We start from the raw sequence: 18,362 nt of genomic DNA, 5'->3' as shown, positions 1-18,362 counted from the left end.
CTCTTAGCTTCATCCCACCCCCTCCGGTCTTCTCCTATCATTTTGCATTTCCCCCTCCCCCCACTACTTTCAAATCTCTTACTATCTTTCCTTTCGGTTAGTCCTGGCGAAGGGTCTCGGCCCGAAACGTCGACAGTGCTTCTCCCTATAGATGCTGCCTGGCCTGCTGTGTTCCACCAGCATTCTGCGTGTGTTGTCAGTTGTGGTCATCTCTGCAGGTCCAACATTGGCTTATTGGCCACCTCCGAATCCAGGCTGGAGTTGGTGCTGCCCCCAAGTGTTTGCTCAGCAGAAGACAAGCTGCATTGTGTTCGACTGCAGATGCCTGCAGCATTCATGGGCTCAGGGGCTTGGACTATCTTTTTGACTGTATTTTAATGATATCTTATATGTGCTTTCTACTTTTTATGTGCTATATTTCCCTTGTGCTGTGCGTGACTGTTAGTATTGTGTTTTGCACCTTGGCCCCAGAGTCAAGCTGTTTCATTTGACTCTATTCATGGGTATTCATGTATGGTCAAATGACAATTAAACTTGAACTTGAATCAACATGGCATAAACTTTGAGGGCCTACCCAAAAAGGAGAAAGTGGGTCAGCTTGATCACTTCCCTGTTCAGAGAGAAATTTAGGCTTGGCAGGAAATTTGACTGCTTGTATTTCCTGTTTTCTGCTGCTGTACCATCCAGTTTAGGAAGATTTGGTGATGATTATTGCAGGATATCCTGGCAAGTATTAACTGTCAGACCCCAACAGCAGCAGCAAAGCTGCAATTGCACACGTACGCACATTGCTCTCCACATGCCTTGCTTGCAATGTTTCACCTCTTGTTCCAGACTTTAGAGAAGTTGAGTCATAGGAGGTTCATACCAACATCTGACATCTGAGACCTCTGTCGAAGAGAGTTGACCATGGATATTGCATCCCAGCTGTCTAGATCCGCAAGCCTGGACAGTGTGATACGGAGAGCAAGCTGTTGCCCATGTAACAAGCTGCCCTCCTCCACATATGTGATGAACCCAAAGGAACGGCAGAAACCAAAGGAGTTGCCAGTCAACTTTGAGTTCAACGTAGGACTCCAGCTCCAGATTTTTCCCTCGGAGTTTACTCCTGAGGCCTTCCCCATGAGTGGGTCTAGCCACAAGGTAGCGGAGGTTTGAGGTCAGAGCTTTCCTTCTAGATGATCTGCCAACCATAGCTGATGAGCCCCATCTGCCCGATCACACTGACACCACAGGAGCTGAGAAACTCAGTTTGTTTACAACCAAGACTATTCACCATTAGGGCACCAGTTGATGGACCATTTTGTATAATGAGAAGCCACTCTATCAAGAGTGTCTCTAAAACTATAGATAGCACCACTGAAATATTCTCTACACTATTGCCCTGTGGCTCTAATACAAATTTGACATAGACTATATCACATTTTATGCCTCAGTGTACATATACAATCCTCTAGCAATAATGTAATTTTAGTCAATTTTATTTGCACAACATAACAGAAATAAATTCAAGATTAAATGCTGCAAATAACCACAAAGGTACAGTTGCAGTAGATTATAATCTGACAAAACTGTAAATGGTTTGTTCCATTAAATGATCATGCTGACAACAGCTCATATTTGATTAAGGAATGAGAAGCAGTGCAGCAGAGGCCTTTGTAACTGTTTGCATGTAAAACAGGAAGTTGATCTCAAAGAAGTAGTTTGTTGTGTAGTTGACAATTCCAGCAGTTGACATGATGAAGAGGAACGCAATTAAACGTTTTCCAAAAAAGAAACCAGGGAGGCTGCAAAAATAAGTGAAATGTCAAAGAATTAAAAATACATTGTCAAAATAGAAAATGTTAAATGTGCTTGAGTAAATCACAACTCACAAATAAAATTGCAGGGCCATTTTTATTAAGTACTTAGTAAGCAGGTCGCCCCTGACATGCTGGCATTGTGCCCTGCAGCCTAAAGTCAGTCTTGAACAATGATGAGCATCTGACTGATTGATAAATGTTCAATTCACATTGTTGACTCTTGCCTGGTGGATCTGAAAAATTGGAGGCAGTTACCTACAATTTTCAGCTATACTTTTCATGGAATAAAATTCACTACCATGTGCACACATTCATAAAATAATCTCCATCAAGCTTTATTAGCCCTCAATCTTCTCCTTCAGGAGGCTCACATTATTGTAGAATAAATGCCTTGGCCTCCTCCAGGAAATCAAAGAAATCGCGGCTTTTCTTTTAGTGCCAGTAGCTTCAATGATTTTTTTTGGAAAACAAGCATAGGACAGTAGTGAAGAGATACTGGCATCAAAACTGTAGAATTCCCACTAGAAATCCTGTGGGAAATTTGCATAATTAACTTTCTCAAGGCTTAGTAATTCCTCATTAACCAGGAACCTAATGATTTCTTGTGTTTTTCTAAATAACCTTAGAAGAGGCAAATTTAACCCAAGACCCACCCACCTCTCCGTATTATTCTAACAATTAACTGACTAAATCAGATTGATCACTTCTTTTGTCCCCTATCTCCTGGTACATTGATTTGATTTGTGAGTTAAATATGTCAAATAGAATTACCATAGTCATCTGAATGTGATGATGGACATTTCAAAATCTAGCTGAAAAAATGGACATTTACATCAACCAATTGCACAAGAAAAGCAATATTTTTAAAGGAAAGAAAACCACTATTTCCAGCGTACACTGATGTGGAAGTGACAGTAGACCTTGAGACAGCTGGTTTAAAGAGGAAGTTGTTACAAAATAAGACAGGAGTTGTTTCAGAAGATATATTGAGACACTGTGTTTCTTACAGAAAAGTGAGTGATTCAAATTTACTGCTTGCCTCATGGTCTCAGTACTTCATGGACAAGCTGCTTGAGAGTGGAAATAAATTGCCCTGTCATCTACAGGTCCAAAGTGCTGAAACAGCACTCACACACTATCTGCTGGTTGGGAATAAGCGTTACCTTGCAGCATGACTACCACACTTTGCCAATGTCAGGTTGGCTGGTGTTGAAATAAAAGTTTTGTTTTGAAATTTCTAATTGGAGCAGAATAAAGAGAATCCTGTTCTGGAACTGGCTATTCAAGAAACATAACCTGATGATGAGCTGATGAACTCGCTGTCTCCCCCCCCCCCCCCCCCCAAACAGGACACATACCAGAAGTGCTACATTTGCAGGGCCCTCAGCATTGTCAGGGACCCCCTCCCATCCACCCACAATCTCTTTGACCTCCTACCATCAGGAAGAAGGTACCACAGTATCAGAACAAGGTCAGTTAGGCTCGGTAATAGCTTCCTCCCCCAGGCTGTGAGACTTCTGAACTCCCTGCTACCACCGAGTACACATTATTTATGACAGTGCCAGTAGCAGTATTCTGTTGTGTATTTAACTATATGTCATATATGCACTTTCAGTCAACTTGTGTATCTACAGAATACTTTTGTATCATTGTGTTAATATTATTTTATGTGTTGTATGTGATATATGTGTTTTGCACCTTAGTGCCGGAGGAAGGTTGTTTCTTTTAGCTGTATGCATGTGCGTTGTTGAATGAACTTGAACCTGAAACTGAACCAGATAACCCATTCCATTGTCTCACATCAACATCCCAACCATTGCATGATAAGCACAAAAATCCATAATTTTTAGAAAATTTGTAATTGGATTGTTGTGAAACAGAGAATCTATTACCTTTGACAGTTTTCCCCCAAATAGCCAACGAAGTACTTGTGCCTCACCACCAAATACAGCAATCCAGCAAAGGCAGCGGGTGCTGACAAAACAAAAATCACACAAGTGCTGTTTATTGCAAGGTAACGAGCCATACAGTTAGAATTATATCATGCCTACATCAATTCTGCAAACTATGGGGAGCTAAGCCGCAATAGCTCTCAGCTATTGCAGTCTAACCAGAGATAACATTTATAGCGAGATAACCAAGAGGAAAAGGGGCATAAAGGAATTTCTCTTTTATCATCACTAAATTTATTTTTATTCAAAGGCAGATCTGTAGTAGATGTGGTAGTCTGTAATAAGTTTGTTTTGGGCTATAATAGTCTAAGGCACACAAAACAAACATTTGACTGTATCTTGGTACATGTGACAATAATAAATTAATATGATTAGAATTGGCTCATTATAGTCCTTTGTCTTGCCTCGTAAAATAGGTTGGCTGCTAAAGTAATATACCACTGAAATTGGTCAATTATTTGAATGAGCATCATAATTTGTATATTTAAATATAGAATATTTTGGCTTTGAGGCATCTCCTTCTGATATTACTGCAAGAGGACAAGACAAGATGGTACTGGCAGATTATCATAATGTCAGCAAGACCCAGGAACTGATTATTGACCTCATGAGGAGGAAACCCATGGTCCAGGAGCCAGTCCTCATTAGAGGATCAGAGATGGAGAGGGTCAACAGCTTTTCATTCCTAGTACAGCACCACTACTTCCTTAGGAGTTTACAAAGATTCAGCATGATATCTAAAACTTTGACAAACTTCTATAGATGTGTAGTGGAGAGGATATTGACTGGCTGCACCACAGCCTGGTATAGAAATACCAATGCCCTTGAACAGAAAATCCTACGAAATGTGGTGGATGCATCATGGGTAAAGCCCTCCCCACTACTGAACACATCTACACGGAGCGCCATCATAGGAAAGTAGCATCCATCATCAGGAACTCCTACCACCCTGGACATGCTCTCTCCTCACTGCTGACATCAGGAAGAAGGTACAAGAGCTTCAGGACTCACAACACCAGGTTCAGGGACAGATATTACCCCTCAACCATCAGGCCCTTGATTCACACTCAAGGACTCTTCATCTTGTGTTCTTTATATTTATTGCTTATTTACTTATCATTATTATTTCTTCCTTTTTTGTATTTGCAGTTTGTTGCCTTTTGTACACTGGTTGAATGCCCAAGTTGGGCAGTCTTTCATTGATCCTATTATGGTTATTATTCTATTATAGTTTTATTGACTATGCCACAAGGAAATGAATCTCAGGGTTGTATATGGTGGCATAAATGTACTTCGATAATAAATTTACTTTATAACAGTAGTGAGGAAGATTATCCAAAAGTGAGGGATATAACAGTCCTAGTTTTATATATATATAGGGATATAACACGTCCCATTCTCATTCTGATATGTCTATCCATGGCCTCCTCTACTGTCAAAATGAATCCAAACTCAGGTTGGAGGAACAACACCTTTTATACCATCTGGGTAGCCTCCAACCTGATGGCATGAACATTGACTTCTCTAACTTCCATTAATGCCCCTCCTCCCCTTCTTACTCCATCCCTGACATATTTAGTTGTTTGCCTGTTCTCCATCTCCCCCTGGTGCTTCCCCCTCCCCCTTTCTTTCTCCTGAGGCCTCCCGTCCCATGATCCTTTCCCTTCTCCAGCTCTGTATCACTTTCGCCAATCACCTTTCCAGCTCTTAGCTTCATCCCACCCCCTCCGATCTTCTCCTATCATTTCGCATTTCCCCCTCCCCCCTCTACTTTCAAATCTCTTACTATCTCTCCTTTCAGTTAGTCTTGACGAAGGGTCTCAGCCCGAAACGTTGACAGTGCTTCTCCCTATAGATGCTGCCTGGCCTGCTGTGTTCCACCAGCATTTTGTGGGTGTTGTTTAACAGTCCTAGTTAATGACTATTGTCCAATAGCACTTACATCTATTGTGAAGAAGTGTCTGGAGAGGTTCGTGATGAAACATATCAACTTCTACCTAAGAAGTGACTTGAATCCACTCAAGACCTAGGCCTCAATTCCTCCCTGTGCAACTGGATCCTCAATTTTCTCATTTGTTAGTCAATTTGGATTGGCATTAACATCCACTCTGCAATCTCCATCAGCACAAGTCTGTGTGCTTAGCCCTCTGCTCAACCCACTTTATACGTATGACTGTGAAGCTACGCACTGCACCAATGGCATACCTAGGTGTGCTGATACCCCCCCCCCCCATCGTTAGCTAAATCAAATGTGGTGATGAATCAGCATATAGGTGGGCGATTGAAGATCTGATTAAGTGATGCCACAGCAACAACCTATCACTTAATGTCAGCAAGACCAAAGAGCTGATTAATGACTTCAGGAGGAGGAAACCCGAGGTCCACGAGCCAGTCCTCATCGGGGGATCAGAGGTGGAGGTCAGCAACCTTAAATTCCTGTCTTATCATTTCAGAGGATTTGTCACAGGTCCAGCATGCAAGTGCCATTACAAAGAAAGCAAGGCTGCACCTTTGCTTTCTTAGAAATTTACGAGGATTCAGCATGTCTTCTAAAACGGAAAATCTTCTGTAGATGTGTGGTGGAGAGTATATTGACTGGTTGTATCACAGCCTGGTATGGAAACACCATTGCTCTTGTACAGAAAATCCTACTAAAAGTAATGGATACGGCCCTGTACTTCACAGGTAAAGTCCTCCCAACTACTGAGCACATCTGCATGGTGTGCCTTCATAAGAAAACAATATCCACAATCAAGGACCTCCATCTTCCAGGCCATGCTCTCTTCTCACTGTTGCTGTCAGGGAGTTGATACAGGAGCCTTAGGACCTCCACCACCAGGTACAGAAACAGTTACTACCTCTCAGCCATTAGGCTCTTGAACCAAAGGGGATAACTCCACTCAACTTCACTCACCCCATCACTAAACTGGACTCACTCTCAAGAATTCTTCATCTCATGTTCTCCATATTTCTTGTTTGTCTGTTTATTTATTATTCCTTTTTTCTCTTTATTTTTGTATTTGCATTGTTTGTTTTTGAACATTGCTTATTGTTCACTCTATTGGGCGTGGTCTTTCATTGATTCTATTGTGTTTCTTGTATTTACTGTGAATGCCCATGAGAAAGTGAATCTCAGGGTTATATATGATAACATACAGTTTATGTACTTTGATAATAAATTTACTTTGAACTTTGATAACCAAAGCCTCAAATGTTGAGTATATAACATGAGGTCATGAAGAAATATTAATAGTGATGCAATAATAACCAAGTAACCAAGGCAAGCTTTCCTTTCATAAATTATGAGTGCATTCTAAACAGAGAGTGTTTGAAATTATACTTTACCTTGACTACAAAAAAGTCCAGCAGTCCATAGCAGAGCAAGAAATGTCGGATACACTTCAATGCAGTTGTGGCTAAAAATAAAGCAGAAAATGGAATCAACTCCAACATGAACTATTTCCAATGATAGGAAAGCAAAGCCAATTCTCCCATTCAATGCAAGGAAGTGTGAACACCTGTAGCTTAATTCAACCTACAACCATTTCTTTTTCTACCTTTTTGTAATGAAGGCATACTGATTTCAGAGCAGAACTGTGCTAGCAGGGGAATAGCTGTGCAGTTTTCATTGAACATGTTAAGGATGAGCATGGGTGTGTAATTACGTATGTAGCATATATGTATGGTTATGCATCCTTTCTAAAGCAGACAATGCAAACCCCTTTGCACTCTTTTATTTCCAAGTAAAAACTATGCATTAAACCAACACTTAGCTTTTTTTGTGGAAGCACTACCTTGTGGAACTTCTAACTTCTTTTGCTTAAATATTTCTTAACTCTCTCATGAACAGCCTGACTCTGATTTTAATATTATGTCTTCTTGATCTAGATACCCCACCAGGAAGAAATCTGGAATTCCAACTACCCTATAAATTTCAAATTCCCAAAATTCTCAGTTATATCACTAGGCATTATCAATTTTCCAGTGAATCCTTGCCTTGCTTGTGCATTCTCTATTGAAAACTTGGTAACTTCTCCAGAATACAACATACCCTTTCTATAAACACAAGAGATTCTGACTTAGCAGGTCAGGCAGCATCATGGAGGGGAATAAACAGTCAAGATTTTGGGCCGAGGTTCTTCGTCAGGACTGGTAAAGGATGGGCAGTAGTCAGAATAAGAAACTGGGGGGAGGGGAAGGATACAATTTGAAAGGTGATAGGTGAAATCAGGTGAGTGGGTAGGGGAGGGAAGATGAAGTAAGAAACTGGGAGGTGACGGGTAAAAAAGATAAAGGGTGAAAAGGAAAGGTGGTGTTGAGAGGAACTGGTTAGGTGTGATGTCCAGAGATCTTTAAGGCCTTCCTGATGAGATCTTTTCTATTCAGTGAATGCTAATTACAGGAATTAATTGCTTAGAATTATCATTGGTTCAAAACATTTAGATAGGGTGGAGTTTGTTAGGTGTGTTCAGGAAGATTTCCTGACACAATATGTAGATAAGCCTACAAGAGGAGAGGCTGTACTTGATCTGGTATTGGGAAATGAATCTGGTCAGGTGTCAGGTCTCTCAGTGGGAGAGCATTTTGGAGATAGTGATCACAATTCTATCTCCTTTACCATAGCATTGGAGAGGAAACGGAACAGTTAGGAACTGTTTAATTGGAGTAAGGAGAAATGTGAAGCTATCAGGCAGGAACTTGGAAGCATAAATTGGGAACAGATTTCTCAGGGAAATGTAAGGCAGAAATGTGGCAAATGTTCAGGGAATAGTTGCATGGCGTTCTGCACAGGTACATTCTAATGAGACAGGGAAAGGATGGCGGGTACAGGAACCATGGTGCACAAAGGCTGTTGAAAATCTAGTCAAGAAGAAAAGAAAAGCTTACAAAAGGTTAAAAAAACTAGGTAATGATAAAGATCTAGAAAATTATAAGGCTAGCAGGAAGGAGCTTAAGAATGAAATTAGGAGAGCCAGAAGGGGCCATAAGAAGGCCTTGGTGAGCAGGATTAAGGAAAACCTCAAGGTATTCTACAAGTATGTGAAGACCAAGAGGATAAGATGTAAGAGAATAGGAACAATCAAGTATGACAGTGGAAGAGTGTGTATGGAACCAGAGGAGATAGCAGAGGTACTTAATGAATACTTTGCTTTACTATTCACTACAGAAAAGGACCTTGGCGATTGTAGGAATGACTTACAGTGGATTGAAAAGCTTGAGCATATAGACGTTAAGAAAGAGGATGTGCTGGAGCTTTTGGAAAGTATCAAGTTGGATAAATCTCCGAGACCGGACGAGATATACCCCAAGCTAATGTGGAAGGCAAGGGAGGAGATTGCTGAGCCTCTGGCAATAATCTTTGCATCATCAATGGGGACAGGAGATGTTCCAGAAAATTGGAGGGTTGAAGATGTTGTTCCCTTATTCAAGAAAAGGAGTAAAGAGATGGCCCAGAAAACTATAGACCAGTGAGCCTTACTTCAGTGGTTGTTAGGTTGATGGAGAAGATCCTGAGAGGCAGGATTTATGAACATTTGGAGAGGTGTAATATGATTAGGAATAGTCAGCATGGCTTTGTCAAAGGCAGGTCGTACCTTGCGAGCCTGATTGAATTTTTTGAGGATGTGACTGAAAGTGACTTGAGCATTTATGAAGGTAGAGTAGTAGATGTAGTGTCTATGGATTTCAGCAAAGCATTTGATAAGGTACCCCATGCAAGGCTTATTGAGAAAGTATGGGATCCAATGGAACCTTGCTTTGTGGATCCAGAATTGGCTTGGTTGTAGACTAGTCATATTCTGCATGGAGTTCAGTGACTAGAGGTGTGCCTCAGGGATCTGTTCTGGGACCCCTTCTCTTCATGCTTTTTATAAATTACCTGGATGAGGAAGTGGAGTGATGGGTTAGTAAATTTGCTGATGACACAAAGATTGGGGGTGTTGTGGATAGCGTGGAGGGCTGTCAGAGGTTACAGCAGGACATTGATAGGATGCAAAATTGGGCTGAGAAGTGACAGACGGAGTTCAACCCAGATAAGTGTGAGGTGGTTCATTTTGGTAGGTCAAATATGATGGCAGACTATAGTGTTAATGATAAGACTCTTGGCAGTGTGGAGGATCAGATCTTGTGGTCCGTGTCCATAGGACACTTAAAGCTGCTGTGCAATTTGACAGTGTGGTTAGGAAGGCATACGATGTATTGGCCTTCATCAACTGTGGGATTGAGTTCAAGAGCCAAGAGGTAATATTACTGCTATATAGGACCCTGGTCAGACCCCACTTGGAGTACTGTGCTCAGTTCTGGTCACCTCACTACAGGAAGGATATGGAAACTGTAGAAAGGGTACCAAAAAGATTTACAAGGATGTTGCCTGGATTGGGGAGCAGGCCTTATGAGAATAGGTTGAGTGAACTTGGCCTTTTCTCCCTGGAGCAACGGAGGATGAGAGGTGACCTGATAGAGGTGTATAAGACGATGAGAGCCATTGATCGTATGGATAGTCAGAGGCTTTTTCCCAGGGCTGAAATGGCCATCACAAGAGGGCACAGTTTTAAGATGCTTGGAAGTAGGTACAGAGGTAGGGGTAAGTTTTTTTTACACAGGGAGTGGTGAGTGCGTGGAATGGGCTGCCGGTGATGGTTGTTGAGGCGGATACGGTAGGGTCTTTTAAAAGACTTCTGGATAAGTACATAGAGCTTAGAAAAATAGAGGGCTATGTGTATCCCTAGGTAATTTCTGAAGTAAGTACATGTTCGGCACAGCATTGTGGGCAGAATGGCCTGTATTGTGCTGTAGGTGTTCTATGTTTCTATTTGTTTAGTCATTTGGAATAAGTGATGCATACAAAGGTTCATCCAATCCTTAGAACAGAAGCAAAATGTAGGCAATTTGAGGATGAAATGGGAAATTAACAGTAAAACTTTGGATTCACATTCAAATTTAATAACCATTTGAGTTGGAAAGTTACAAACCATTTTGAAAAAGCAACACATCTAACTAAAGCAGCAGCAATGAACCTTAAATTAAGTCAAAATGAAGGACTATTTCAAAATGCAGTTGGAAGGAAATACAAACATGAGAAATTCTACAGATGCTAGAAATCTAAAGCAACACACACAAAATGCTGGAGGAACTCAGCAGGTCAGGAAGTATCTGTGAAAATGAATAAACAGGAAACGTTTCATGCCAAGACCCTTCTTCAAGACTGGAAAGAAAGAGGGAAGATGACACAACAGAAGAATGCTGCAGCATACCTACGATTCAAGACAAAACATATGTCTGCCAGAAAAAGTGGGATCTCCCAGTGGCCACCCATTTTAATTCCACTTCCCATTCCCATTCCGACATGTCAGTCCAACCTGTCGCGATGAGGCCACAGCAGGTTGGAGGAACAACCGCTACATTCCGTCCGGATATCCTCCAACTCAATGGCATGAATATCAATTTCTCAAACTTCTGGTAATGCCCCCTCTTCACCATTCCCCATTCCCTTTTCCCTCTCTCACCTCATCTCCTAACCTACACATCACCTCTCTCTGGTGCTCCTCCACCTTTTCTTTCTTCCATGCCTTTCTGTCCTTTTCTATCAAATTCCCCCTTCTCTAGCCCCTATCTCCTTCACCACTCAACTTCCCAGCTCTTCACTTCACCTCTACCCACCTCCAATTTCACCGATCACCTTGGGTTTCTTCCTCCCCTCCTAACCCTGATTCCTCATTGTCTTTTCTCCAGTCCTGATGAAGGGTCTCAGCCGAAACATTGACTGTACTCTTTTCCACAGATGCTGCCTGGCCTGCTGAGTTCTTCCAGCATTTTGTGTGTGTTGCTTGGATTTCCAGCATCTGCAGATTTTCTTTTGCTTGGGATTGGACTACCACACATATGTGTTTGTCAGCTGTAGAATTCTATGAAACTACTACAAAGAATTACCTTCAGTCTACATTGGATTAAGTTTTAATATCACTCTCTCTGGGCAGGACATCCCGAATTTGCTATTGATACTTGTACTCTGGGAATGAATAACAAGACAGTGTGCTACATCACTTGTGAGTTCTGTTTAAAGCTTGTACTTTTCAGGCAAAGACAGCAACATGACAGCAATGCTATAGTAACTTGGGTGTTTAAAATTAAGCTGGGGTGCAGAATGAAGCAGGCGAGTTAAGTCGATGTGAACAGGCGATGGAATTTGATAGTGAACTAGGGCAGTGCATTAAATGAGATGTATCCTGAACTTGGAATCTCAGTGACTTGAGTGAAAGACACTTCAGCTGTGCTCATTGTAATGGAGGAAGATCAAATCTGAAACATTAACCCAATGTCCTGTGCTGTCAATATTGATGGTAATTCCACCCTCTAACCTGTTATCTGTGTGCAAAAGTCGGAAGGTGTAGGTGTGGGCAGCATTTGAGTGAGAACGGATTTGTGACCATTGCTACAGATAACTAACTCAACAGCGATAATTCATTTTCTGACATATTTAAAGAGTATTTTGTGTATATAAAGAGAGAAGTCTTGAGGCAAAACCACAAGAGAATAGAATCATTGAACCAGTTTATGTAGTTACAAAACTAAAAGAAGAGCAATTTCAGAGTGTTTTTATTTCTGCTGTGACATGAAATAAACTGGACATTGCATTTCATTTGTTAAATATTTAAAGGAATGAGCATATCCCTTTCTTATGCTTCATATTGCTAAAGAGGAAATCCCTTTTCTGAAACTTCCTGCCCTTGTTCTGCTTCTGAGAAGTATTACCTACTGCACTGTAGATATCTCCAAGACTCAGATATCAGGCACTTGTGTAAAAATTCAAAACATGAAAAATAAATCTGAATACGCTGGTATGAGGCTACACACTGTCATCAGGTAAATGCTGAGATGCCGTTCAGCTGTGTGACATTGTTGTCACAGAGTCCAGTGTTTAGATGCTACCAATACCAAACAGTGTAAAAATGGTGAACAATGCACATAGAACACAGAATAGTACACACCCTTCAGCCCACAATATGGTGCTGACCTCTTAACCCTTCACTCCCACGGTGCCCTTCATTATTCTTTCATCCACATGCCTATCTAAGAGCCACTTAAATGCCCCAAACACATCAACCTGTACCACAATCTTTCCGTGCACTCGCCACTGTCTGTGTAAAAACCTACTCCTGACATCTCCCCTAAACGTTCCTCCACCCACCTTAAAAATATGCCCTCTCATATTAACCATAGCTACCCTGGGGTAAAGGCTCAGGCTGGCCACTTTATCTATGCCTCTTATCATCTTATACACCTCTGTCAAGTATCTCCTCATCCTCCTTCCCTCCAAAGAGAAAAGGCAAGCTCATTCAACCTTTCCTCAAAAGATACGTTCTCTAATCCAGGCAGTATCCTGGTAAATCTCCTCTGCACTCTCTCTAAAGCTTCTACCTCCTTCCAATGGTGAGGTAACTTGAAATGAGCACAATACTTCAAGTGTGGCCTAACCAAACTTTTATATTATCTTGCAGTTCTTGAACTTAATTCCGTGACTAATGAAGGCCAACACACCACACGCCTGCCACCTCATCAACTTGCACAGTCCTGGTCTGCCAAGCAGTGACGTTTCAGCTGTGCTGCATCCTGAGACCTCCGCTTTCCTTTCGCTCAATCTCAACACTTTTTCTGTTACCACCACATTAAGTGCCAGACACTTGTGTTGTATAAAAACATACAAGATTATGTTGTCTCACGATTCTTACTGTAATCGTCCTTCTGTCAGTGTAGTTGAAATGATGAATACAAAGGCCTTCTCGACAAAATGATATTTTATGGGAATCTCTAGCTCATTTTCACATGTACTGATAAATCTGCAAGTTTGTTAACCACCATTAAACTAACAATGACTTTGCTTGCTTGCTGTTATTCTCCTAACACCGACTTTGCCAAAAGGAGGGTACTCTTACATTTCTTCATCCAAACAAGCACTACTTTAATCTAACTTTAAAAGAGGAAGTTTCTATAACTGTTTGACTCTAGATGGAAGAAAATGGGCAAGTGTACTAATGTTTTCTTGTAACTTTTTACATAATTAAAACTTATTTATGCAATAAGTTCCGGGTTGTTTAATGTCATTTCCAGTACACAAGTGTAAAGGACATTGAAATAATTGTTAATTTGGATTGGATGAAGCACAAAAAAATTACAATAAGATAAAGAATAATTAAATAAGATAAAGTATAATTTTAAAAAACACAATATTGATTATATGTACATAAAGTGATGCCAAGCACAGGAGTGCCTGTACGTAAGGCGATTCTAACAGGAAATGGTAAATGGTAATGTAGTGGGGGGTGTGATTGGATGGGTTAGTGGTTGGAGATGTTGGAGCATTACTGCTTGAGGGAGGTAACTGTTTTTGAGTCAGGTGGTTCTGGCGTAGATGCCATGTGGCCTCCTCCCTGATGGGAGTGGGACGAACAATCCATGAACAGGGTGCTGGTGGGATCCTCCATGATATTGCTGGCATTTTTCCAGCACTTTCTGTATACACGTCCTTGGTGATGGCTAGAGTGGTGCCGGTGATGTGTTGAGCAGTTTTGATACTCTTTGTAGAGCCTTCCTGTTCGCTGCAGTGCAGTTTCCGCACCATGCAGAGATGCAGCATGTTAGGATGCTACCTGCTGCACATCTGTAGAAGGGTTGTAAGTGTGGATGTGCAAAGTCCAGCTCCCTTCAGCCTCTTCAGAAAGTAGAGGCATTGCTGAGCTTTCTTGATTGTATAGGGTGTGTTCTGGGACCATGAGAGTTTGTGCAAGATCTGCACCAATGTAAAGAGGGACGTGAGTGGTGTGAGGTCTTCTAAATTGGTAACCATCTCCTTTGTCTTGTTGACATTGACGAAGAGCTCATTTGCCTGGCAACAGGCCTCGAGGTGTTCCATCTCCTCTCAACATTAGCCCCACCACTGTTGTATCAATGACAATGTGATCACTTGGGTGATTGGCCACGCAGTCACGTGTGAGCAGAATGTACAGCAATGGGCTCAGCACACAGCCCTGGGGGGGCACCCGTGTTGTGGGTGATGGGGAGGGACGAGGCTGACTGTCTGAGGGCTGTTGGTTAGGAAGTCCAACACACAGATGCACTGTGGACTAGGAGTCTGTGGGACAATAGTGTTGAATGCTGAACTGAAATCCAGAAACAGCAATCTGACGAAATGACCTTGTTTTCTAGGTGTGTCAGGGCCAGGTGCATGGCAGATGCTACGGCATCTGTTATAGAGCAGTTTTGTTGGTAAGCATGAAGGGAATGCTACAATATTAAATAAAAGGCATAGATAAATTATGTTTTACACCTTTGAACATAACAGATCCCCATTAGGCTGAGCTATAATTTACACAGAAGTGTTTGCGGAAGTTCAAATGCAAATTGCACCCAGCACAAAATCAGACCTTGACATCAGTTTGAAAATGTTTATGCTGCCCTTAAACTGCAGGTGTCACTAGCTGAAGCTGGAGTGATAATGATCACGATTTTCCACTAAAGTTTCAATCATTTATGGATCTTCAAATTAAAATTAATTTAGTACATTTAGTAGAGAGGGAAACAAGGAATGCCACTTTATATAAATTTCTTCAGAAGCCATCTCAATATCACAAGCAAATTACCGTATTCTATAAATGTATTACTTTCAGTAATTTAAAACCAAGATCATTCACAAATAGTGGCAATGATTAAATATTATTTAATAATAAAACAATTTGTTCATTCTGCCTTGATACTACTCTTAAATAATGTCAAGCAACTTTGGCCCCACAGACCCAGGAACATGCCTATTCTGCATTTTAGTGGAAGAGGAAATGGGACACCAGAAGAACACACACAACGTGCTGGAGGAAGTTAGCAGGCCAGGCAGCTTCTACGTAAAAGAGTAAACAGTCGACATTTCGGCCTAACACCCTTCATCAGAACTGGAGAAAAAGAAGATGAGGAGTGAGAGTTGGGGGGGGGGGGGGGGTTGGAAGAGACACAAGGTGATAGGTGAAACCGGGAGGGGATGGGGAATACAGAAGGGGGAGGGCATTACCGGAGGTTTGAGAAAACAATGTTCATGCCATCAGATTGATTGGAGGTACCCAGATGGAATACAAGTTGTTGCACCTCCATGGTCTCATTGCCACGGTAGAGGCCATGGATGGACATGTCGGAATGGGAACGGGAAGTGGAATTAAAATGGGTGGGCACTGGGAGATCCTGCTTTTTCTGGCCGAAGGAGCGTAGGTGCTCGGCGAAGTGGTCTCCCAATCTACATCAGGTCTCAATGATATATAAGAGGTCAGGCTGGGAGCACCAGATGACCCCATCAGACTCACCGGTGACACCTGGAAGCCCTCCTCCCCCTTCTCTATTCCCCATCCCCTTTTCGCTCTCTCACCTTATCTCCTTGCCTGCCCATTGTCTCCCTCCGGTGCTCCTCCCTCTTTTTCTTTCTTCCATGGCCTTCTGTCCTCTCCCATTAGATCCCCCCTTCTCCAGCCCTGTATCTCTCTCACCAATTACCCAGCTCTTTACTTCAGCCCTCCCGGTTTCACCTATCACCTCCTGTTTTTCCCTCACCCCCCACCCCCAACTCTCACTCCTTTTCTTTTTTTTTTCCCTCCAGTCCTGCTGAAGGATCTCAGCCTAAAACGTCGGCAGTACTCTTTTCCATAGATGCTGCCTGGCCTGCTGAATTCCTCCAGCATTTTGTGTGTGTTGCTTGGATTTACAGCATCTTTTATCTTGCTTGTGATTGGGGCATAAGATGGTATTTTTTACTTTAAGATACCGTGCGGAATAGGCCCTGAGGGCTGTACGGCCCAGCAACCCCGATTTAACAGTAACCTAATTAAGAGACAATTTACAAATTACTTCCGAGGATGCTGGGATTGAACCCCGAACTGCGTCGCCCCGAGCTGACCCGGCGCCCATGAGGCTCTGATGACACAGCATTGGGCGCACTACTTCACCAAATCAGTCATTTGATCTACACGTATTTTTATCACTAACTTAGATTTAAAAAGTCAGAAATGTGAGATCAGGGTTGGGTTCTACAGCATCTCATGCTTGTTCAATCATTCAGTTACGTTACGGATTATTTGTATCTTAAATCTACCTTATCATCCCGTTTCTATGATCCCGAATAGGCTACTTAGGCATTAACTGAATCAGTTAAGCTGGAGCAGAAACCATTGTTAAATTAACTTTTCCTCAAAAGTTAGGGAAATTCAGATGCAGTCGAAAACTCAAGGAGGACCTCCATCCTAAACATTAACTGTTACACTTTCCACTGCTCAACCTGCTTCGTGTTTTAGCATTTTTTTATTTACATAATCCGTGTTTATTTCACGTTTCCTGCATCCACAATATTTTGTTTCTATGCACCGTTTATGATGAACGCGCTTCCTCTTGACCGACCGGTCGGTAATGGAAGACACTGGGAGACGAGTTGGTTTTAGCAACTTTAAGCCAATTTCTATCAATCGAGCTGTTTCTTTTTAATTAAAGAATTAGTCATATTTTAATGCAATGCTCTGTTGATTGTAAGTAAAGATAAAGGCAAGGTTGGTGGCCTGTCTTTATTACAATACATATTTTTCTTTACCTGTACGAATGCCATGCCGTTACTTACGTTGCCACTTTAACCCGATCGAAAGCTGTGTTTGAAGAGCGCGGATGAACGGATTCGTTCTGCACCGTGTACGCGAAGAAAACTGAAACGGAGAGTACGAACAGCTCTTACTAAAAGACATCAACACACCCGACGGCAATAACTTCAACAGACAGGCAAAAGTGACTGCGGATGTTTAAATCTGGAGCGACCCGCAAAGCTGGAGGAATTCGGCGAGTCGGGGGGCATGTGTGGCGAGGACGGGGATAGGAACCCTGCCTCTCAGCCGAAACGTCGACTGCTCGTTTGCCTCCACAGGTTCTACCTGACCGGCTGGACCCCCTGACTAGCTCCTGGTCGCTTTCTTACCGTTCTGAAGAGCGCTGAGTACCGTGACAGCGCCCAGAAAGATCACATTGTCCAGATGCTCAATATCCATTCTAACGACGGGATGGTATCCGTGTCCCTGTACGAGGGAGTTTTAGAATGTACAGAAGAGTAGTCGAGGTTGTTTGGTAATTATCTCTCAGCTTCCAATATCAGTGTAGTACTGCTTGCAGCGGGGGGGGGAAATGCGGGTCAGTTGTAGTTTCAGGAAGGGTGCGGTTTTAGTGGTGTGGCTTAATTTATTCATAGAGTTGTGGAGCTGTGCTTGTGCAGCATCGAAACGGGCCCTTCTGCCCATCTGCGTGAGGCACATATTCGCTGTTGGATTACACAGTATTTAGGAGGCTGTGTGTGTTACTCCAGATTTCCAGCATCTGCCGGGTCCCTTGTTTACCCAGGTATAACTGCAGAATCTTGACTTCAGTGCCGTTTAATGGGATTACTGCAACGTTTTTGACAGAAGATGTAAAACTTTGGCCCTCTGTCCTCACATGTGAATGCAAGATATTCCTAGGAAGAAGAGTGGGGATTATCTCCGGAATCTCAGTGATAATTTGTCCCTCAATCAATGGAAAAAACTGGACAATGCAATGAGTGGACGGG

At 42.2% G+C, this 18,362-nt stretch overlaps 1 protein-coding gene across 1 annotated transcript; it reads right to left on the bottom strand.

Moving 5' to 3' along the window:
- Positions 1–1,465: 1,465 nt before the first annotated feature.
- On the bottom strand, positions 1,466–17,952 carry alox5ap (arachidonate 5-lipoxygenase-activating protein). The gene is made up of 5 exons (XM_073043850.1): positions 17,742–17,952; positions 17,394–17,475; positions 7,100–7,170; positions 3,695–3,776; positions 1,466–1,787 (listed from the first exon to the last, which is right to left on the bottom strand). The coding sequence occupies exons 1-5, from the start codon at positions 17,809–17,811 to the stop codon at positions 1,625–1,627; spliced, it is 468 nt and encodes a 155-aa protein (XP_072899951.1). The 5' UTR covers positions 17,812–17,952; the 3' UTR covers positions 1,466–1,624.
- Positions 17,953–18,362: the final 410 nt, after the last annotated feature.

The sequence above is a fragment of the Hemitrygon akajei genome, chromosome 4 (assembly GCF_048418815.1).
Source record: "Hemitrygon akajei chromosome 4, sHemAka1.3, whole genome shotgun sequence".
NCBI lineage: Eukaryota > Metazoa > Chordata > Chondrichthyes > Myliobatiformes > Dasyatidae > Hemitrygon > Hemitrygon akajei.
Note: the sequence above shows the minus strand (reverse complement) of the source record. Positions and strands in the feature narration are given on the sequence as shown.